This window comes from Solanum tuberosum, unplaced genomic scaffold, assembly GCF_000226075.1.
Source record: "Solanum tuberosum cultivar DM 1-3 516 R44 unplaced genomic scaffold, SolTub_3.0 scf00010, whole genome shotgun sequence".
NCBI classification, from domain to species: Eukaryota; Viridiplantae; Streptophyta; class Magnoliopsida; order Solanales; family Solanaceae; genus Solanum; species Solanum tuberosum.
This window is the reverse complement of record NW_006238936.1, coordinates 1,003,553-1,027,759: the sequence shown is the minus strand read 5'-3', so window position 1 is coordinate 1,027,759 and position 24,207 is coordinate 1,003,553. Positions and strand designations below refer to the sequence as shown.

Sequence of the window (24,207 nt, the reverse complement as noted above, 5' to 3'; positions counted from 1 at the left end):
AAGTAAAAAATAAATTAATTAAAAGGGAAGAATTAAAAATGAAGAAAAAAAAAAAAAACTGGTTGGAAATCTAGGCAGACAATTAATTGCATTTATTGAAGTGAGGTGTTCAGTTCATGCAGGGGGGCTGAGCCTGGATCATAAAAGCTACTATTATGCCTGCATTTAAATTTTTAGAAAGATTATTTTTCAAATTTTCATATCATATTTAATTAATATAAAAAGTTTCATATTATTGTTAGCCAATATAACAAATAATATGGAAAATCGTTACATTATTATTGATTCATAAACTTAATAAGGGGAATAACTGATGGAAATATTAAGTGGTAGTTTAATTCAAAAAAAGATTATCCTCATAATCATAATCTTATCTCCTATATATAGAATAAATAATATCAAAATTTGTTTAAAAATTATATTTATATAGGCTAATATACTATTTCCTTCGTTTCATTAAATCAAGAGAGTTTTTTTTTTTTAAATCATATTATCTTAATATTAAATAACTATATAAAATAGTAATCAAATTTAAAATTTAAAATATCATTAATAAAGTTAACTTTGTAAAATACACCTTCTAACTAAAGTTTACTTAAGGAGTAAAGATCAAATACTAAAAAAACGGAGGAAGTACTACTAAGCGGCCAAGCCTTCTCACTTTGTTCCAAATAAATTACATCCACCTTTTCACAATTAAAAAAGTGGATCAGCCGTATAACAAATAGAGTTTTTGGTCAAAAACATTCGTAAACTATACTTAACTTAAACTATATCCTTTAATTAATTTTCTTAACACAAAAAACATTTCTCAATTATTTAAAATTTGATAACTTTCATCCTTGTGTTAAAATTTGCCAAAAATTAACAAATTCTTCACAAAAACATGTACGATTCACACTACTCTCAACAAAACTCTCTAAATCACCCCAATAAACCAATTTTGTTCGTTCTACATACATCTAAAATAATATTGTGGATTTTTTTAGCAATAACGATTTGTATTGTCTTCCTTTTAATTAGCAATTTTGTTTTTATTTACTTTTCATTTGATTGCAAAAAGTGGTGTCGATCGGAGAATTTACTTCTATTAATGGAAAACGAAACTCGAGTACCAGAGATCAAAATTAGTTGAATCTTGATCACCTCAATTATCAATTTGCCCCAAAAAATTATTGATCTAACGAGATTTGGACTTTGCAAGGTGAAGATGATGTGAAATTAAGCTCTAACTCCATTCAGTTGGTAAAGGAGAAGAGTATATCATGTCTCCTCGTAGATTCACACTGTCCTAACTTTTTTTTTAACAGCAATCAAGGGTCTCAAAGATGCTTTTTCCAACTGGTAATAATATTATAGAATTTTTTTTGATGAAAATAGTATGAATTGCATATGTTTTTGTGTGAAATTCGCTAATTTTTTAGATAAATTTTAATAGAGGGATGAAAGTTATTATGTTTTAAATACTTGAAAGATATTTTTTGTTAAAAAAAGATAATTTGAGAATGTTATTTAAGTTAGGATATCACTTAAGAATATTTTTAACCAAAAACTCTAACAAATACGATCCCAAATTAAAACTGTGTAAATAGTACTCCTAATTACTACTACTAATTTCTCCGGTGCAATTAATGAAGTAGGCCCTTTACCAACTTTATTGGAAAAAATTGAAGTCAATCTTTCTAGCTCCTATTTTTCTTTAACCAAATTGCGTCTCTCCTTCTTAATTATCTGAATAAGACCTGCATCCATCATGTATATAATATTATTATGCACAACTTGTCAAACTAGTATTTATTATCAAAAGGTATCTAAGAATGATCCAGACACAACTGACTTTCTCATTAAGTTTTTCCTATTTGATAAATGTAAATTTTTATATTTTAGTAAATAAATTATGTACCATATCAGATTCACTATAGTTTGACAAAATCTTGACCTTCAAGTTATATTTAAAAAATACTCCTTTGATTATTCTAGAACCATTTTCAAATTACTTGTTTATGTTACAAGTTAATGTGTCAAATCCTTAATTGTGCTTGTCAAACTTCTTAGTCAAATTACTATTACTATCAATCTTTCGTCGACATGTACCAAAATTGTGTGGTGTTCATACTAGCACGTCTAGTTTCTGAAAATATTTTTATATTCTATTATGAAAAATCCTAAAACACCGACCTCTAAGATTATTATTTTATAAAAAAAAAGATTTTAAACTTATAGAAATTAATCAATAATAATCTTTCTAAAGAAACAAAAACAACTTTAAAAATGAGGTTATGGAGCTAACTCATGCACCAAAATTAGCCTAAAGAGATGAGAATCGTTCAAATCAGGTATAAGTAGACTCGGATGTGAGATTCTTTCAATCAACACCCCCACCCTCATTAATCCCGAATCTAAATATTCTTTATCTAGGTTCCACTATTCGATCTAGAGCGTGATATTCAAACACACACACAGTTTGAGGGTGCCACATCAAACACAACAGGTTTAACTCTAATACCATGTCAAATTAGGTTTAACACCTAATTCACACCCAAAAGTTTTCTCAAAGAGATGAGAAACAATCTCAAGCGATGAGGGATAAGATCCCTGGACTCCTTGTAAGTTCGAGGGTGCCATATCGGGGCTAATGGGCTTGACTCAAAGACCATGTCAGATTAGATTTTCGGCCTAACTGGCCTCCAATAGCTCGATCAAAGGAAGGAGAAAGAATCGCATGTGGTGAGGAATGAGATCCCCAAACACGTTATAAGAATCGGATAATCTTCCTCCCTTTGAACTAATTTTTGGGACGTAAATTAAACCCTCGTCCCTATTTTGTAATATTATATTCTTATTGAAATAGTAAGTGGAGACATGAGATTATTTTCTCAATTATTGGATTCAAATTCGTGTAATAGAGTCCAAGTTGGGCCTTTTCCATTGAATTGTCCCTTATATAGGTATACCAATAATGTGTCACATATGCCAAAGATGAACCTGTCCATTCTCATATTTCTCCAAAAACATTTCCAAAGACCTCAGTATTGCACTTTAGGTGATAAATAGTAGTACTACATTGCTGTATTATTATTAAAAAAAACTCAATTATGTTCAATGATTTTTCTCTTTTAGCATGTGAAAATAGTCAAAGGGACAATGTACAAAATGGTCCTACACTTGATTTTCTACATTATTAAATATTTTACTCAAAATTTAACTTCAATTGCTGAAGGGGGACCCTACATTACAATCATATACTATATCTTTCTGCGCAAAAGATAATCATTCTAATTTCGCGTACTTGTTTGCTTTTAACACTTTTTAGGGACAATAAACAAAAAAATTATTGCTTACTTAACTAGTCGTTGTCCTTTCTTACGATTCAACTAACACTACTTGTCCTGACCTAATTTGACCTATGGAAGAAATAATTTCATCAGTCATCAATCCATTAATTCACATTTGGACCAAAAAGAAATTATTATGGACCAGAATTCACATCAAAGTTTTGTGAGGACAATTTAATTTGTTCGGCCCATTTGGTTTAACAGTTTGTTGATCTTTGTAGCCCATTTCAGTTCTTCATGCTTGAGTTTTATGACTATGTGTTTTTAAAATTTAAACATAGCCAAACTAATTACATGGAAAATTTAAATTTTGTAATTAAACTATTATTTTCTTTGGGTTTACAAAAGCTCTAATGCTTCAATTTAATGATACTCAAACTTGCACTGTTTTTTTTTCTTTCTCTTCAGAAGATCTTATTGCACATAAAGAGTTGCTATATGATGAAAACTGTTTGGGTCCATGGGGAAGTAGTAGTGCAATCTACGGCCCAAGAAGCCCAACCTTAGATAGGAATGTATTAGTATAAATTTTAGTAGGGAAAATTGTATATAATAACAAACTATTAATTCAAATTAAATGTTATAACCATAGTTTGATTTAATTGTACCCCATAGCAAACTGTTGCTATTGCCCAGTTTTCTTTTGTCGTTCTCTCTTTCTCGCTTTATACAAACACAGATTATACAATTGATCTTTTGTATATGTATACTAAAACAGATTATACAATTGCTTTCTTTTGTAAATGTATAGCGAAATATATATATTTATGTTTGCTATGGAACACAATTATGCAAACTATAGCTATAGCATACAAATATGATTTTTTTATGTTTGTTATATGTGAAAGTTGCTCTTAGTAGTAATCACATAGTTTTAATTTGAAATTACAATTTATCCCTATTTAGTTTGTAATTACATTTAATCCCTGAAAAAGTAAAACAAACCGGATACATAATATGTAGCTCGGATACATTATAAAATAATTTAGAATTAGAAGAGAAATAAGGGATTTTAGAAATAAAAGGAAATATTGAAAATAAGGAAAACATAAGACGTGCATTTCAGTAATTTTTTCATTTATGGTTAAAATTCTGTTTTTGTGTCTCACACTACTGAGGCTAGTTATATGAGACTTTATATTATCTCAAAGGTGAGAATTTCAATGAATCAACTTATGAGATAAGGAGAAATCTCACTCGACCAATATTAGTTGTGTGAGTCACAAAATAAAATTTTCATATTAATATATCCATATATATAAGATTGTATATTTTATTATTTTTTTCATTCCATTTTATGTGAGATAGTTTGACTTGACACAGAATTTAAGAAAAAAAAACTTTTAAAATTTGTGATCCAAAATGAATTATAGAAATTTGTGTGACTATAAATCATTTCATTAAACATAAAAAAAATATTTTATAATTAAATTATTACTTAATATAGAAATATGTCAATCTTTTTTGAACTAATTAAAAATCAATTGAAACAGAGAGAGTAGTTGTTAGAAAAAGTTAAAGAGGCGAGTGATTGAAAGTCAAATAATTCGCTGAGTAGAGTAGGCGGAGTCTCCATCAGGCACAGAGCAGCATGGCATAAGTCTTACACAAACAAGAAAAAAAAAGGTGAAATTTTGGACAATTTTGGAGGAAGTAGGCAGCAGCTTTGACACAAACATACATACATACATCAACATAATTTGTCTAGCTACCCAGTACCCACAAAGAAAGGGACATTATAGGTAAATGTTTTTTTTTTCTAAAAAAAGGAAAAAAATACGCGAGTTTTTTATTTAATTTTTAAGTTTTGATACATTAGTAAAATAATATTATTTCAAAAATATTCATACGTATTCGAAGAAAATATGTGAGGGATGGGGTGGGAAATGAGTGTTTAGGATGGTCAAGGGGTGGGGATTAGATTGTTGGGATGACGAGAAGACAATAAACTTGATAGATGACTTACTATGAAATTTATTTTCTATAGTTTTCCTAGAGAAAGTCATTTTCAAAAAAATTATTTTCTCTTATACCAATTACCAAATATACCGAATTAAATGATATCTTAAAAAAACGATCAAAAGTTAAATCTCGTTCGACAGGCATTTTAATTAAAAAATATATATTTTTATAAGCGAAACGATAATGTCAACTAGTTCTTCAACTTCAATAACTAACTAAAAAATCATTTGAACCTATATAATTAAACATTGTTTTAAAATATATATATATAAAAGGGGAAAAATAACTCATGGCCCTAATAATGCCCCTAGTTTGTCACATGTTAGAAGGACTGGTCAATGCTTATCTTTTTACCATGTTATTTTATCACATTAAATATACATCCCAGTGTACGTTAAAGAAATAACAGCATCGATTTCTACAAATCACAATCAGGCACCACATTCTTGAACCCGTTATTCTATTTTAACCATGTTGCTAATAATTTAAGAAATTATAAGTTGGATCATACTTTTATAATTCTCTCCGATTTGATTCAAATTAGTTGTCATGTTTTGCTCTTCTCGATACTTAATTTAACTAGTTTTGAAAGTTAAATATGATAGATCAACATCTGTTTTGAAATTTATATATTTAAGAAATATATAAAAATATTAATGAGTTATAATTTTTTTCTCATGTCAATATGATGAGACAAATACATTTTTAAAAAGTAGGTCAAAATTATTTAATTCTCAAAAGATAAAATATGACCGTTAATTCGAAAAAGGGGTAAATCATCTCATACATTTTTTAGGTAGATACACACAAGTTCAAAAGTCCTGAAATTAAACATGTGTGATGTGTGTGTACTATCATGAGAGGATCCTAGTCAACCACGTTGCAATACGTGACCACACGCTCTATTGATCGAGGCATTCACTTGTCAAGATTTTCACCTGTATAACTCGTAAAATTTTATTAGATATGTTATTATAAATAATTGAAATTAATCAGACTCCAAAAAAGAAGAGGAATAAAGATATTATGTTGGATTTGTTTGATGTTTTTCAAAATTAATAGTGGATGAGATAATGTTTTATCAACTTTTAGAAGCAAACACTTAGGATCAAAATTAAAGTCAGTGTCACGTAAATTGTCATAGAAAAAAAAATGTATGTGACTATGTGTAAGTTCTACGTTAACAAAAATGAGAATATTTTGTATGCTACATTATTGTGTATTCAAATATTTTATTTGTATATGCTTTAAATATTTGGTAAAAAATGTCACAATCGTTGGCTCAATTAGAAGAAACAGATTGTTTTAAAAAAGTCAAGCTTTTCGTATTTCAAATTTCAACTACCTTAATGTTAACATCACCTACTTAAGATGACATTGAAGGCAAACATTATTGGTTTGTATATAAGTCTATTGTTTATTGTTGGAAGTTAATTTTTTAAAGCTTCAAAATATTCTGGTCATAGATTTTGACGTGAAACTTTGAAACATGAAAATTTAAGTTTTTAAAGTTATATTTTAAAGTTGAATTTGTATTTGGTTATGCATTTTACTTTTAATAAAGTAAAATAATTCATAGTTCCTAAAACCTGAAAACTAGTCTGGCAAAACAGATATTTGAAGATAAACTTTTATAATCTAATCCAAATTCTATGATCAAACACTAGCTAAAGTTTTCATTTTTACTAATAAACTAATTGAACGAGAATATTAATTTTTAAAACTATTTTATGTTCTTTCCGTAAAAGTAACTACCATAACATAAGTCCAACAATAAATCATTCTTGAACTGAATCATGTTTCATTCCATGTAATTATATTTTTTCAAATATAAAGAAGTTTGAAAATATTTATGTGATGATTGTGAAAATCTTACAATTAGATTATGAGACTCTTAAATTAAATTAGAAGAATCTTTATAGTATATTCATATAATAAATCATATTCCGTTTAATAAGAACAATTGATCATAATCCTCTGGAGAACATACATTAAAAGTTAGCTAATCGCTTAATAAATTCATATATTTCATTTCATGCAACTTACTTATTTGATATCAATCTTATATGATAGTGGAATTTATCTTTTAATTAATTGTCATTAGAATATAATATACTTGTTGAGACCCTCAAATTTTGAACAAACAAGCTTAGTGGTTCCCAAGTACAAACTCTTCATTGTCACCTCAACCACTAGAGAAAGAAAAATGAATGGCAAAAAAGGGACTATTTTTCGGATAAAGATCCGATCAAGTATAATTAGGTCAAGTAATGTTCAATGACCTTATAGATTCATGTCATGTGTACTATATAATAATTTATGGTTGAGATTCATTTAAATTTTATACTCATCTAATAATAAAAATAACATAGCCATCAACTATTTTTATTTTTTTTAAAACTATTAAATAAAGCAATTAAGTGTACCCTAGCTAATATTTTCAAAAAAAAAATTAAGATTGGCGGGAATACTTCCCGACCTTTTTTACCTGTCACATACTCATTGCGAACACCAAAACCAACTCTTCTTGCATATTCATTGTAAAATCTAAGTGCGTTCTCATCACTATCAAACTCAAGACCAAGTTTTGGCTCATAATCTACAAGTTTCTGAGAGTTCCTTTGTAAAACTTCTTCAGGAGTAATTTCACACATGCTTTCTCCAAACTCTAAAGTAATCTCCAAAAATAGATCAAATTATAAAAATATATTTATTCGAATTCTTCAAAAGTGTCAAATTCTTTCAAAATTCAAATTAGTATAATTTAAAAAATTCAATACAAGAGTGCAATATCAAAAGAGAACTAGCGATCAAACAATTATCAAAAAATCAACTTTAATATATATAAAGGAATCAAACTTAAAGAAGAGAACAAAATCAAACCTTGTATTTCAAAAGAATCATTGTTACTACGTCTTGAAAATCTTAGATTTCTTAGAAGGAAAAAAAGGGATAGATACTTGTAACAAATGAGGTTTGGCGGGTAAAAAGGTCGGGAAGTATTCCCGCCAATCTTAATTATTTTTTTCTTGGAAATATTAGCTAGGGTACACTAATTTCTTTATTTAATAGTTTTAAAAAATAAAAATAGTTGATGGCTTTGTTATTTTTATTATTAAGATGAGTATATAATTTAAATGAATCTCAACCATAAATTATTATATAGTACACATGAATCTATAAGGCCATTGAACATTACTTGACTTAATTATATTTGACCGGATCTTTTCTTAATAAGTCGTAGATTTTTTGGAATATTTGCAAAAAAATATAATTAAACATGTTCGTCCATTCTAATTTAGGGTGTTTGGTACAAAGGAAAATGTTTTTTCTTTTAAAAAACAAGTCGTTTGCTCTACTATTTGCTAAGTAAGTAAAAAAATATATTATCTTATAGTACTATTTATATGCAATCTAAAAAACCAAATATGAGGTGGGAGTAGGGTTCAAGGATGGGATGGTCAAAGCTCAAAGGTTGGGAGTTGGAGACATTCAGTGGTGTAGTCACACACAACTCAAGGTGGATAATCAAACACCCTTCGTGAAAACGTTATAATATATATATATATAAAAAAAAAATTATATATATATCTTAAATCCTAGATACTCTTGATAAAATTTCTGACTTCGTCATTGAAGACATTGGGTTGATGGAAATGAGACAATGAAGTTAAATTGTCAAATATGAAATTTGTTTTCCCTACTCTCATTAGGAAAAACATTTTCTTCATTTTTGAAAAACGTATTTACTAGAGCAAACTATTTTTCAAAACATCTTTTTGACCAACCTAATATTAAAAAAAAAAGTAAAATTATTTTCTTCCCTACCAAACACAACCTTGATTGTCACTTTTTGAATTGTCTATAGTCATCGAATGATTTTTTTATGTTGCAATTGGATAAGGAAAAATTTAGCATATGATGAATGTGTTTTGTAACGAGGGAATGTTTTACACGAAAAATATGTTCCTAGAAAATAAATAATTTACTTGCTTATTTTCCATGTTTGGTTCGTAAATAAAAATATTGTCTTATGAATAGTTAGGTATAACCTAAACAAATATTACTAGTTATTACTTGGGACTATGATCTATTGGTGCATATGCATTTTATTATTTGGTAGAAGATGACTATTGGTTTTTGTAACTTATACGACCATTATTTTTTGTAACTTTCATGGTCATTAGTTTCTTGTAACTCATTTGACCATTAGTTTCTTGTAACTTATGTAACATCTATCACAATTACCTATATATTCACATTACTACCCCCTCATTTAACCCATTGATTATATTGAAGACTTCTTCACCTATAAATAGTAGTTTTCTTTCTTTGTGAAGTATCCAAAAAAGACGAGACAACAAGAGATAGGATATGAAATTTTTTGGAAGAAAAGACGAGAAGTATTATCTTGTGTAGTAAGAGAGAGAGTTGAGACAAAGAAAATATTCTAGGTCTTCTACTATATTCATTATACAAAAGAAAAATATTTATATGTTGAATGAAGGTGTTCTTATGTGGAACTTCGAACTCTTCAACTAATAGGAGTTGTTTGAGTTGTACGACGTTGTTGGACTGTTGTATCTTGGAGAGACAAGTCAAGAGTATTACTGATGGATCAGTGTAGATTATGCTGCAGTGGGCTTGAATCTCCTTAAAATTGCGAGATATCTGCGCCTCAGCCTAAAAAATTATTTATTCATTTTTGAACATTTTATTTCAAATGTAATTTATTATATTTGTGGTATATTACACCAACATAATTCGTATCCCAACCCAATGCAAGACTCGACCTTTGACCTGACACTAACTTGGGACTTATCCCCAATATTGACCTAAAACACGACCTTGACCCTAACATAATAGTTAACCCCAACATTGACTCAAAACTCAAGACCGAAAACTTGACCCCGGGATCAAGCTTGAGATCCTGATTTTGAGACCACAGATCAAACCCTAACCTCGACCCACTACCTTAATTAGAGCCTTGAAATCTCGACCTTGAGATCTAACCCTAACTCGACCTTACCAAATAAGTGACCCTTTACTTCGAGACCTTATATTGACCCCAACCAAAGACCCAACATTCAAACTTGACCAAAAACTTAAGGCATTGGGTCCTAAAGATCCCAACGTTAAAACTTGAGAACCAACTCCTACCTCGACCTTCACCCTCGAGACCTAACATTGAGATTCCGAGATCTAATCTCAACTCCACCTTACTTGAGATCCAATTCAAACTCTGCCCTTACTCGAGATTCGTGATTCGACCCTCAAACCGGATCTTGATCATGAGTTCCAAGACTTAACCTAACCCTCGATTAAAAAACTGAGATGTTGCCCTAATACTAATTCGCGACTTGGCCAAGTTTTAGGTCTGGATCAAGTTTCGATTTAAGTTGGTGGTTTGGTCATATGTCGGGGTCGAGCTTGAGTTATAGTTGAGGGTGGGGAAAGGTCATAGATTGGGTGTCAAATCCTATATTAGGGTTTGGTTGGGGTCGAGTACTAGGCAGGGGTCTCAGATCAAACGATCTTAGGTCGAGTCCTTTGTCGATCAGGGGCATTTGGGTGGATTATATGGTGGGGGTGAGAGGTGGTGAGGTTGAAATAGGGAAGGATGTTGTAAAATGAATTGTGATCAAAATGTATCGTTTTCACTCTGACAATAACATATTCAGTAAAATAAATTTAACAAATAAAATCTGAAAAAGATATAATGTAATACATATGCTTATCCCAACTTTTTGAAGATTAAAAACTATTTCCACATTTGACTATGGACTCAAGTAACGTACCTTATTCATTCTATTTTCTTTGGGTGATTCTATTAAATGCTTTTTTCCTAAGATAAATATAGGTTATTTTGTACACATTGGTTCATTGGATCCTTGTTTCTTTTTCTAACCAATGGATGTAAAAATAAATTCAAAGTCATAAACTAACCGCGAAAAGGATAAAGACTAGTCAAAGTGTTAGACAAAAAGACCCCCGCGAATATTCCGCTGGCATAATTATTGTCTCAAATCGCACGCCCCCTCGTAAATCCCTTATCACGCTAAGGATATTATCGTCATTTACTTAAGCTTCTGATTTATCCACCGTTCGATTCAGCATGATGTTAAATCTACGGTCCAAAATTAAAGTTTGACTGCAAGTACGAAAAAATATGCAGACAGGAATGATTGGGCTTTCGGTCATGACTTTGACCACTGATAATTTGAATTTTGATTTGAATTTTTTTTAGTAGAGAGAGATTTCCCTTTTGTCGTTTTTTCCTTTTTTTTTTAAAATTTTATTTTGGAGTTTTATTTGTTTATTTACAATTTCATTCCCTAATTTAAAAAGAAGAATTATTGTTCTATCCAATATATGCTTGAGTGAATTTTGAGAATCGGACTCTCACGAATAAGATAAGATGAAAATTTAAATAGTTGATTAGTTAAATTTTTAATTTTTTAGAGATTTGTGATTGCATTTTTAAATTACATGAGATTTACTTTCTTTATATTTTAAGTGTGTTACTTTGAATGTTTAAGAAATGAGATAATTTTTTTATTTTAATAATCTTAAATGAAAATAGATATGTATTTTAAATATATTTGTAAATCTTATAATATTAAATATGTACGAGGTATGTTTGAATTAAAAGGGATGAAACATTAATAATAACATTCCTTTTTAAATTAAGGTAAAAAAAGAAATAAAAGAAATAGAATTTTGTGAAATATAAATTAAAAATATATGAAATGTATTAAATCATTTTATTATGTTATGACAAACAAATTAAAACAATAAAGTATTAATTACTTTTCTTAGAAATAATATTTTTTAGAAGCAAGTAAATAAAATAAATTATATTTTTTAGTCAAAAGTGAAATAAATAAAAATAATATAAATGCTAGACTCTTATCATGCTTTTTGGTTTTTGGATTTATTTTTATTTATCACAAAAGGAGAGGAGAGAGAGAGAGAGAAGAGGCTTTATGTTGTCATATTTTCTCATTTTGGCATTTCAAAGTCTAATTTTCTCTATCTTCTTTGTTTTTCTCTCTTTCTCTCTCTCCCTCCTCCATCTTCACCATTGAAGAAAATACTTTTCAGGTGTTTGAGGAAGAGGAGAACTTATTACTCTGAAAATTTTGTGAAGGACAAAAGGGGTTTTTCTTTTGGGCTCTTGGCGAAGCAGATATGAATGTCATGCGTCGCCTTAAGAGCATTGCTTCTGGACGTTCTTCTGTTTCAGATCCTGTAAATTTCCTTTTTTCTTTCTCTGGAAATGGGTGTAAAATGATTATATGATTAAACCCAGCTAGTTTAGGATTGAATTATATTTGATTTTTTTGGCTCAAATGGGTCTAAATAAAAGTGGAATGGAGAGAAGTGATTCGTATAGTCGAACCACTGGGGTTGAGAAAACGTAAAAATTTAGGGTAACGGAGAGAAATCAATGATTTTTTTTTTCTGATTATGATTTGTTTTCATTTGCAAATTAAAGAAAAAGGAGGTAGAGTTTTTGAATTTAGGGAATTTAAATTCTTAGGTTTTTTTGTAGTCTTTGTTTTGTGGTTGTTGAAAAAAATGTGTTGAATGCTTCTTAAATGGTTAGATTTTCACCATTTCAGCTCTAAATATGTGCGAGTTAGGCTTAAAAAGTGAGGCTTTACAGAGTCTTGGCTTTAAAGAAGGTAGATGCTATTTGATGGATCATTTACTCATGTGACTATCAATTTTAACAAGTTTCTTTTGGCTTGGGACTGGGTTAGGTGAGGACTGTTAATATCTGCTTGTTGTGTTCTAGATTTTGATAGTATGTAGTATGGACTTGTAATGCAGTGATGGGAGTTATAATGGAAACTTGTAGCTTGCTTTTTGTTTGTTGTATTTTGATTAGATTTATCAGTAATTCATGAAAAGAGTATGATTTGTTACTGATTTTTAATAGGGTGGTGATTCAAGCATAAAGAGGGTGAAGGTTGAGAAAGAAGTAGATCAAAGAGTGGTTGGTGAAACTCAAATGGAAGAGAGATGTACAACTACTACAGTTCCAAAGGAAGACATGGCTTCTACATCTAAGGAAACCACTGCTAGAAGTACATCAGCAATGGATACTAGACCTGAAAATTCTGAACTTGATGAGCTTCCTAAAGAAATGCATGAAATGAAAATTAAGGATGAAAAGGCTGATAAAGCTGATAGTCTAGAGGATAATTTGAAGGTATACCCAAAGTTTTAACTCTTTTATGTCTAATTTAGTATGTAAAGTAGCTGTCTTTAAATTCTGGAATAAGGGTTATTGATCTATCTTGCATCCCATAGGATATGGAACCTGCTGTTGTTAGTGGAAATGGAACAGAAACTGGTCAGATTATTGTGACTACTGTGAGTGGTAGGAATGGACTAGAGAAACAGGTGAACTAGTTGAATGAAATTTAATTTCTCTTTACCCCCAATATGGTCTTATAGGCTTAAACTTAGCTCAAGCCGATGTTGACCTCATGCTATTTTCACAGACATTGTCTTACATGGCGGAGCGCGTGGTTGGCACTGGTTCATTTGGAGTTGTCTTTCAGGTATAGTTGTATGTTTATCTAATGTCTATTGTTAATGTTAGCATTGCCGTTGTCTGGATGACTTTTATTGATTTTTTTATCACCTTTTCTATTTCACAGGCTAAGTGCTTGGAAACTGGTGAATCTGTAGCAATAAAGAAGGTTTTACAGGATAGGAGATACAAGAACAGGGAACTTCAGATTATGCGCACACTTGATCATCCTAATGTTGTTAAACTACGACACTGCTTCTATTCTACTACTGAGAAGAATGAAGTCTACCTTAACCTTGTCCTGGAATACGTGTCTGAAACTGTTTACAGAGTTTCAAGGCACTACAGCAAAATGAACCAACACATGCCCAATATATATGTGCAGCTATACACATACCAGGTGAGCTTATTGCAGGATTCTTCATTTTTCTCATCAAGATTGCGGAATTTCAAATCATAACAACTTTAATTTCTTGTCTTGTAAATTATCTTGAGCACAGAATAATGAATTTTCTCTAAATTATAATTTTACAGATCTGCCGGGCCCTGAATTACATGCACGGTGTCCTTGGTGTATGCCATCGTGATATTAAACCACAGAATCTTTTGGTGAGCACTCAATTTTCCCTCATAATATGCTTATTGCTTTTAGATCTTCCATTTGCATGCGAAAATGACTTGAAATATTTTGAGTAACCCCTGTAGTGTGGTTAAGTGGAGTTATATCTTCTCTCTTCACCATTCTCCTCTATGTGCCCTGACTATTTGATGCTTTATTTAACTTCTGAAGGTTAATCCCCACTCGCATCAGCTAAAGCTCTGTGATTTTGGTAGTGCAAAGATGTTGGTACGTGGTGCTTCTTTTTTAAAGAAGAATTCTTTTTTCCCTTCACAATTAAGCAGTCCCTAATATTTTAGCCTTTGTTTTTCTAGGTGCCTGGAGAGCCCAACATATCATACATTTGTTCTCGTTATTACCGGGCTCCTGAATTGATCTTTGGTGCTACTGAGTACACAAGTGCAATTGACATGTGGTCTGCTGGTTGCGTTATGGCTGAGCTACTTTTGGGACAGGTTAGTTGATACTTATAATTAATCCTTCTGTGCAATCCAATTTTCTTATGTAGAAGATTCAAAGAACTAATATCCACTAGTGTCTGACATTTTAGTGCTGTATCTATTATCTGCAGCCTCTTTTCCCTGGAGAAAGTGGCGTTGATCAGCTGGTCGAAATCATCAAGGTGTGCAATCAAGGGACTCTCTTAATAGTTTACGTCGGGTGGTTTTTCTCTTGTCAAATTGGTTTCTTTCTCTTGCTAACCGTTTTGGTATACTTTGTGCTTGCCAGATATTGGGGACACCAACTAGGGAGGAGATTAGGTGCATGAACCCAAACTACACAGAGTTCAAGTTTCCCCAGATCAAAGCTCACCCATGGCACAAGGTTAGTGAAAACTTCTTCGGTGGATGTGGCTGCTTCACTAGTAGTTAAATTCTTTCCATCCTTCCCTTGTCATTTCCTTGATGAAGTTTGTTGAAAACTGTCCATTCAAATAGCACGAACCCCATGCCAAAACACAAAGCAAGCATACCAAATCTTAATGAGATTGCAATCTGCAGATATTTCATAAAAGAATGCCCCCTGAAGCAGTAGATTTGGTGTCAAGGCTTCTCCAATATTCTCCAACTCTACGCTGTACTGCTGTAAGTACAGAATTTTCTTCTTAATTATCAAGAATTTAGGATATTCTGGTAGTTTCCCATTTTACCCATCATTCAAACATGGTGTTCCATTTTTGTCATCTTTCAATATGCGAGTTCTCATTGATTGTGCTTTTAGCACTTCAATGTGATCTCCTGTCATGCTTATAAAGTTCAAAAATAGAAAACTACAGAATGTATGTTGAAATAACATTCTGTTTTGTGGAGAATTAATGGCTCTACATAGTCTTACTAAGTTGTTGTCCGTAAGTGGTATCATCCTTTAAACGCACTTGATATCTGTTTTCCGTTGATGTTGAGAGCATTTTGTGTTTATTGACAGTTGGAAGCATGTGCACACCCTTTCTTTGATTCTTTAAGAGAACCAAATGCTTGCTTGCCAAATGGACGACCTCTGCCTCCCCTATTCAACTTTACACCTCAAGGTGAGCTTCAGTTTAGTTTTTCCTTTTATTTTCACATGATTTGATACTTAAATCTGATTTGTCTATTGTCTTATACAGAGCTCTCTGGTGTGCCCGCTGAACTGCGAAAGCGCCTTATTCCTGAACACTTGCGCAAGTGAATTTTGTGAAGACAGCTGCTTAGGCTTTGTAAATGGGTTTTTCTTGAGAGGTTTAGTTGCCTAATCAGCGTTATGTGGCTCCAGCAAATGCCGCTGCTTTCTTGGCCTGAGTAATATTTGATGGAATACAACATCAGAACGTGGGAGCTAGTTACTTGCTAGTTGGTCTTTATAAACATACTATGTTCAGTACCCCCGTAGTTTTAGATGAGAGTTTTCATCTGTTAATTTATACCTTGTAGCAAGCAATATCTAGTTTGAGGGGTATTCAAGAGATTAATGAGTGCTCCCAAACTTGGAGTTATAGATGAATTATTAGGAGTTTTATATTCATTAAAGTATAACATTTCATGTCTTCTGGTTGTCCTAAAGAAATGTGAAATTGCATCATGCTGATTATATTCATATTAAGTTAATTGTTGAAATCTACCATGTGAAGCACTTCCAGCAATGACAAGAAGAAAAAGGAAGATCATTTATTGGCTGTCTAATAGAGTCCTAGAATTTACCCATTTTTGAAAATTAACCACCTATGTTATTACTATAAGAATATAATGGAATGATACCGGGAATTGACCAAAACTATAAGGATTTTATTTTCGCACATCTTGAATAATTCATCAAGTATCAACCAGTTTCATTTTGCACATATACTTGGTAACTTCTCTTTCCACAAAGCTGTAGGCAAATGTTGAAAGAATCAGTTGACATTTTCTTGCTTTTTGTAAGATTTTTTCACTTCATTGAATGCCAAGCCACATTCTTTAGATGAAAGAGGGCAACGTAACTTAATTTGAGCATTAAAAACAAATTAACAAATCATCTGCCTTTTGGATACAGTTCTCTCATCCATCAATTTAAGATCAATCGTAGCCATCAATAGGAGATTCAAAACACTAGCTAACATCAAGTACAATCTCTCTTATAAAAATCAGCACCTAAATAAGTACAATTTTGTGGTCCTGTGATCACAGCTAATTTGAACCAGGGAGATTACATCTCTATTCAATAAATAAGGACAATCAAGATAGGTCTACTTATTGACAACTGCACAAAGTACTAGGCATGTGGTATAGATGGATTATGAATTGGTAACAGACACCTATTTGATCTATAAAATGAGAGTACACCATCACAGATATAACCATCACAACAACGATATTATGACATTCTAATCAATCTATCAATAGACTTGTTTTTTACTTTTAACTTATTTTTTGTGAACCTATTTTTAAGTCTCTTGCCAAGCAACAAGTTGAGTATCCCGGATCAAACAAAAGAGAATGTGCCTTTCAAACCTGTCCCATAGTCTTGTTGGAGATCCTGATCGCTAATTACTGCCTCCATCGAGAACATTATCAGCTTTTTTGTGTTTCGTTTTCATCCACTCCATAGGGGATGGTACCAAGAAATGTGTGTAGGTATGGTACCATGCTTGCTCCCATAATAGGAAAGGCTCATTGACTTCAATGGAAAGGGCTCTGTTGTCATAGAGGACTTGGGAATGATGAACATACTCTATTCAATAACATGTGCGTTTCTTCTGGTCCATACAACCTAAGGCAGGCAATGAACAATAGGCTTTATGAAATATTATGCTCTTGTCATATGCTCACAATAAAGACTGGGACTGAGGCCCCCCAGAAAACCGAAGGCAGGCAATGAGCACGGGTTTATGAAATATTATCCACGTTACCATATGCTTGCAAGGTGGGAAAGCAACAAGTTCCTGTAAGCAAAAGTAAAGTTATCAAACTTTTACATAGAGGAACAAGAAATTGCAGAAGTTCTTATACTTTTGCATAAGAATAAGAAATTTGTGAACGAACTTGATAGCGTTCATTCAAAATCAGAACATCAACCAATTCATTGACAAGACATTAAGAGAAATATAAATATGAAAGTAAGCTATCTAGACTTCTGAAATATAACCACCATCCACTTCATCTAGAAAAAAACACAGGCATCCTTGGAAAGAAAGGGCAAACGAGAAGATTGGAATTTCCCATTCAAGAGATTGTCATTGTATAATTTTGCACTGCTGAAGAGTCATAAAGCTGGCGGTGCACACCTACTTAAGGCCCCAGTAATTTTTATGTTTGATCTAATGATATCAAGCAAAAAGACACTGAGTTTTTTGCTAAAACATATGATTCATCTTTTAGATCTTAATCTTGTAAACAGTGACCCACTTACTTTTTACCTTTCAAACTCCAAAGGAATATAATTCCATACACAATTTAGTTTTACAAATAAGTGTATTTACCCTCAAAATTGCATCACATGCTTCTTTTTGAAAGTACACAGAATACCCTCAATCTTACGAAGATTTCATCCATTTATCACTGCCAGCTGATATTTCTTCTTTCATAAAAACCATTGTTCAATGAATGCTATTTTCCATCAAATTTTTCTTTATTAACACCAAACAGCTAGCAAGAACCTGTAGAGTTATAAGGACACTTCACTACAGGACTCTACTTTCAGGAGAATCAGTAAATTAGAAGAGCATGAACCGTCAGAAGCAAAAACATTTTTTCACATGGCAATACAACTAAAAGGATCAGCATCATCGAATCCACAGCATTTAGCATAAACAAAAAGGAAGAGAATGAGGAAACTTAGGATCCCAAGCAACAGGTACAACAGTATCACACTCACTTCAGGAAAATTACCCCACCCACACCCCAGAAATGACATTATTAACCATCTTTTTCATTTATGAGGACTTCCCAAATCTTGCTATTAGGGAAGGCGACGGAATCAAAGAAAATCCATTAGTTTAAATCAAAAAGTAAAAACATCTTTGCCTTCAGAACATTATACTATAAGCTAGCATGCACCTACACCTTTACTTTACCTTTCTTTTAGGATTAACTTTGCATGCCATATAAACAACAGTAAACTACCTAAGACAACGACATATTGGTTTTGCATTGGATTAATGTCTATCTTTACTCTCAAGGCAACACACAGATTTTCACAAGACAGAAGTACTAGCATGGACTTATCTATGGCATGAACATTCAGGTCCCTATTCTGGTTGGGTAATTTGTCGACTGAAAAGGATATACTCCCAACTTTAACTGCAGAGAAGATATCAGGAATTATGAAAAAACATTAACTCCAAGCAAAATTATTGTTAAAAGATTCTGAAGATGGTTTCACACCTGTGTAGGAAAACTCGTCACATAATCATGTAGAACGAAGCTTTCTTCAGGATCATCGGACCCTGCCTTCACGGAGTCAAAAATATTTCTCAGAATGAGGACAAGTTATCTCCCTGATGCCGGGGAGTGGCAATTGGTGCCTGCCGTGGGAGATTGCTGCGAAATAAGGACAAGGGATCGACTCTCTTATAAGTCTCAGAGAGCAATCAATTTCAATAAATCTTATCATTCACATTGAGCTGCATAAAACTTTAACTTTTAGTTTCCATTTTCCAATAAATGATCTGCATTGTTAGCAGTTAGTAATATACAGATGTGAACTGTAAACCTTGGATTGAGCTGCAAACCCAATCAATAAAATTGAATGTTCTTATCTTTCCAAGCGCAAAGGAAACAAGAGCCACAAAAAATTAAAGGAGTGTTTTCTACCAATAATCCCCACAAGAACATATCCCTTCCTTAAAATGATGAAAACAATTTGAATCTCGCAAAATAATATGTCGATCAAACACTCTTGACACGAATTTCATTGCATTATGGCAGTCACCACATACACGAAGGTTCTTGTAAATCCGAATTGGTACTCCTTTTGGCACATAAAGAAGCCCAAAAGCAATAGCCAATTTCTCACTGTGATAGGAAAGACTTTGTTCCCTTCCTTCTTCATTGATATCATGGAGAGAAAAAATTGTGTCTGGCACATATCCAGCTTCCTTTATCAATGCAATAACATCCTCAAGTTTTGAGTAAATTTCATCACTCTTTGAATGACTTCTTTCCTCAGATATAAATGTGTGCACCACTCCATTCATCTCAATCCAACTATAACCAGGCTCTTTGTTTAAACCCTTCGAATTCATTTTTCTTCTAAGTTTTGCTGCATTTTCCCATTTTCCAGCAGCAGAATAGATATTTGACAACATAACATAAGGGACAGCATCTTGTGGTTCCAGCTGAAAGAGGGCCATTGAAGCTTTCTCTGCTAGATCTGTGTTCCCATGTACTCTACATGCAGCAAGCAATGCTTTCCACACAGTAGCATCAGGTTCAATATCCATTTCATTAACTAACTTCTCAGCCTCCTGTATTTTCCCCGCACGGCCCAAAAGATCGATCATACATGCATAGTGATCAGGGCTTGGTTTTATCCCATAATCTTTCTTCATTGAAGCGAAGTACTTCTTTCCATCGTCAACAAGGCCTGTATGGCTGCAAGCAAACAACAGGCCTATAAATGTAATAAAGTCAGGTTCTATTCCACTCGCAATCATCTCGTCAAAAAATCTCAGAGACTCCTTTCCTTTGCCATTCTGGGCATAAGCCACTATGAGAGCAGTCCAACTGATCACATTATGCATTTGCATTGAGATGAATATTTTTTTGGCATCTTCAAGGCACCCACAATTGGCATACATTGTCATAAGAGAATTATCAACTGATAATGATGCCTCAAGGCCAGATTTAATAAAATCCGCATGAACTTGCTGCCCAAGTTCATGTAGTGCCAACTCTGAGCAAGAACTTAGAACACTAGCAATGATAATTGGGTCTGGTTTAATTTCAGCCGTTCTCATCTCATAGAATAATTTCAGAGCTTCTTCATAAAAGCCATTGTGAGCACAACCAGTGACAAGTGATGTCCATGAGATTACATCCTTCTCAACCATGCTGTTGAAAACATTAATCGCACAAGCTAGGTCTCCCTGTTTGGCATACATATCAATAAGTGCATTACTAACAAGCTTGTAGCTCTCATATCCAGTTTTAACAACCAAGCAATGAAGACATTTCCCATTTTTGGGATCCTGCATACAAGCAAGGGAATTCAGAACCGAAGGATACGTAAACTCATCCACTTCCATATCACTAGCATACATCTTTTTGAACAGAGACAGTGCCTCCTCTGGAAATCCATTCCTCACATACCCAAGTATCATGGTATTCCAAGAAACTGCATGATTTACCTCCATCAGTTCCAATGCCTTCTTAGCACTGTCCAAATCTCCACATTTAGAATACATGTCGATTAACGAGCTTTGAACAAACACGTTGGCCTCAAAACCACCATTAACAATACAACCATGTACCTGCACCCCAAATCTAATATCAGAGAGTGCAGCACATGAACTCAAAACACCTGGAAATGTATACTGGTTCGCCTCAATCCCTTCTGCACGCATGCTGCTAAAACACTGAATTGCTCTTAATGCATCACCATTTTGAGAATACCCATTAATCATAGCAGTCCAAGTAACGTGATTTTTCCCATGAGACATAATTTGGAAAATACACTCAGCCTCCAAGACACGCTTAGACTTCGCATACATATCAATAAGTCCAGTCATTACAAAAACATTCATATCAAAACAAGTCTTAATAGCATATCCATGTATCTGTTCACCTCTCGAGAGCAAACCTTTTATCGCGCACATTCTCAAAATACTTGCCAATGTAAACTGACTAGGCCTATGCCCCTCACTTTGCATTTGCCAAAAAAATTCAAATCCTTCAATTTCAAAACCATGCTTACAGTATCCACAAATAAGAGAAGACCAAGTAATTGAACTCTTAATTGGGATCTCCTCGAACACTTGCCTTGCTTCAACAAGCCTCCCTCCATTGCCATATGCCGCAACCATTGTAGTCCATGTAAACTCGTCTTTCTCAGGCATTTTATCAAACATCTTTCGTGCTTCATCAGTTTGGCCCAGTTTTGACAACTCATTCAATTTTTTATTTTTGTCAAGTAAAGAACATTTTGGCTTTCGTATGATAGAACTTGCAAAGGTTTGAATCGTGCGATGAAGTTGCACAGACATATGGTGATACTGCTAGTATGAACATAAAATTTTCATTAGGAAAATTAATTTGTTCATATCATGTTTAGAATTGCATACTTTGTCTCATATAATTTTTGGATTTGCAATCTTCAAATTAACTAGTGTTATCTTGGTGCAATCATCTTGCTCTCTCCTATTGCAATTATCCTTAACACTTTGTTTGCATGATTGTGTTATTTCATGATATATCGTATTGTATTGTTTTAATGAATACAATGCCTGAATAGATTGTATAATTTTTTGTCGTTACATAATGTTATATATCCGTTATTTAAAATGATAAACCTACAAGAATCGTTACATAATGTCACATATTCATTATTTGAAATGATAAACCTACAAGAAAAGTAGAGTACATGGTAGAGATATTGTGAAAAAGTAGGGTAAAAGATGAAATATAATTATTAAATAATAAATAAAGATAAAATGATAAGAAATTATTAAGGTAATGACGCGACCACACCAAATCGGTCATTCCATAAAATAGGTCTTTTTAGGTAACGATAGATTTAAACGATACGATACCATAAAATTTTACTAACAATCAAAACAAACACTGTATTAATTACTTTTGACTTGAATTTAAGAGAAAATACATAATTATCCCATCGAACTTATACCATTTTTTGAAGTGGACACCTTAAGTTTGCAGTCCTATTACCCCACGAAACTTTTTTTAACCATAATAAATACACTCTTTTAACCCATTTTCAGAGTATGTGCAATCTCAAGTTTGAGAGGCGCGTGAAAGAGTAGAAATTAATCCCTAAACCAGTGTTTTAGTGCCACGTAGCATCACCAATTTAAAATTTGATTTCTTTATTAAATAGACCACCTTCCATCTTCCACAAACCTCCATTGATGGCCATTGAAGAGCTCTCCATGTGCAGCCAAAAAAAATAATAATCTCTTATGTCAATTCAATAGTTTGATATATAAACCCACGTGAGATGTCATATGAACTTCTGGAGTTGGCGAATTCTCAAAAAGTCCCTTTTCTATATTAACAAAAAAACTCTAGAGTTGGCGAGTTCTCAAACACAGATCAGTTTACAAATTCACTGCTTTTTTCTCTAAGTACCCAACAATCTGATTAGCTAATTTTGGGGATGCCGAATATGAATGAGTTGAAGAATACACCTTGAACTGCAAAGACTAATGCACGTTCGTACCATTTAGGGTTTGATAACAGATAGATCGATGAAGGTCATGAAATGCATCCGTTCGTTCCCTACTTCTTCGAAGATGTTTTGATAACATTGAGCTCGTATTGTTTACTTAACTTGATCACATTCTTGTGTACCCATAAACAAAGAAGATGCCATTAGAGCTGTCACTATGAATTCTCCAATGATGGAGCTTCTTCTATCCACACTGTTAAAGTTCTACAAACATATGTAATGGAGTTTCTAAAATTCTCTAGTAATCAAGAATGCTCTTCTTCATCGTGATTTAGTACAAAATGTTTAAGATAAAAAAGGGAATTTGTCAAGATTTTGAACGAGTCTAGGTTTTACCCGACCCTTTATTAAAGAACCTGGAAAAAATAAAGTTACATTATTTTATTTGAGGTGAGACACACTCCCTGACAATGAGATTGTAGATGCTGTAAATATGGTGTATTTATTCTGGTTGAAAATAATTTCGTGGGGTAATAGGACTTTCACAAACTTAAGGTGTCTACTTTAAAAAATGGTATAAGTTCAATGGGGGTTATTATGTATTTTTTCTAAATTTAAACTTAAAAGGGGAGTTTTTGAATAAGCTTTTTTAATGTGAATTAAAAATTAAAAGCCAAAAGTATCTTTTTAAATCTAAAGTAAAGTGTTTTTAAGTACTTTGTGTCTTTGTTGAAGACCTCTAAAAATTAAAAAGTGTTTAAAAATAATAAAAATATCTAAAAAAAATTTAATTCAAACACCATCAGAAAGTCTGCCTTTTCTTTTAATGAAGAAATAATCCAAAGTAGGTGCATTTTCTAACAAAATATATGGTACTATTATTTTATTAGTCCACATTTAATTAAACTCAACTTATTTACAACCCGACCTATTGATCAAGACATTTT

The 24,207-nt window shown here is 32.3% G+C and overlaps 2 protein-coding genes across 3 annotated transcripts; one reads left to right on the top strand and one right to left on the bottom strand.

The window, feature by feature from the left end:
- Positions 1-12,273: 12,273 nt before the first annotated feature.
- On the top strand, positions 12,274-16,540 carry LOC102587529 (shaggy-related protein kinase epsilon). The gene is made up of 13 exons (XM_006339394.2): positions 12,274-12,548; positions 13,243-13,515; positions 13,617-13,709; positions 13,811-13,870; positions 13,970-14,242; positions 14,377-14,451; positions 14,633-14,689; positions 14,776-14,916; positions 15,033-15,083; positions 15,191-15,286; positions 15,463-15,546; positions 15,887-15,989; positions 16,068-16,540. Exons 1-13 carry the CDS (start codon positions 12,489-12,491, stop codon positions 16,127-16,129), a joined length of 1,428 nt encoding a protein of 475 aa, XP_006339456.1. The 5' UTR covers positions 12,274-12,488; the 3' UTR covers positions 16,130-16,540.
- A 484-nt stretch (positions 16,541-17,024) lies between these two features.
- Positions 17,025-22,283, bottom strand: LOC102586994 (pentatricopeptide repeat-containing protein At4g21065). 2 transcript variants are annotated; one of them, XM_006339392.2, is made up of 2 exons: positions 19,300-22,283; positions 17,025-17,858 (listed from the first exon to the last, which is right to left on the bottom strand). In XM_006339392.2, the coding sequence occupies exon 1, from the start codon at positions 22,116-22,118 to the stop codon at positions 19,725-19,727; it is 2,394 nt and encodes a 797-aa protein (XP_006339454.1). In that variant the 5' UTR covers positions 22,119-22,283; the 3' UTR covers positions 17,025-17,858; positions 19,300-19,724. The 2 variants fall into 2 exon arrangements, with proteins under 2 accessions (XP_006339454.1, XP_006339455.1); XM_006339393.2 differs by lacking the exon at positions 17,025-17,858 and adding an exon at positions 17,872-19,215.
- Between the last annotated feature and the right edge of the window lie 1,924 nt (positions 22,284-24,207).

Bases quoted from the DNA above. Each gene is read 5' to 3' on its own strand.
- LOC102587529 (XM_006339394.2), top strand. From the start codon at position 12,489: ATGAATGTCATGCGTCGCCTTAAGAGCATTGCTTCTGGACGTTCTTCT. The intron at 14,452-14,632 runs GTGAGCACTCAA...TAACTTCTGAAG, and splicing joins TTAAACCACAGAATCTTTTG to GTTAATCCCCACTCGCATCA. The intron at 15,547-15,886 runs GTAAGTACAGAA...GTTTATTGACAG, and splicing joins CAACTCTACGCTGTACTGCT to TTGGAAGCATGTGCACACCC.
- LOC102586994 (XM_006339392.2), bottom strand. From the start codon at position 22,118: ATGTCTGTGCAACTTCATCGCACGATTCAAACCTTTGCAAGTTCTATC.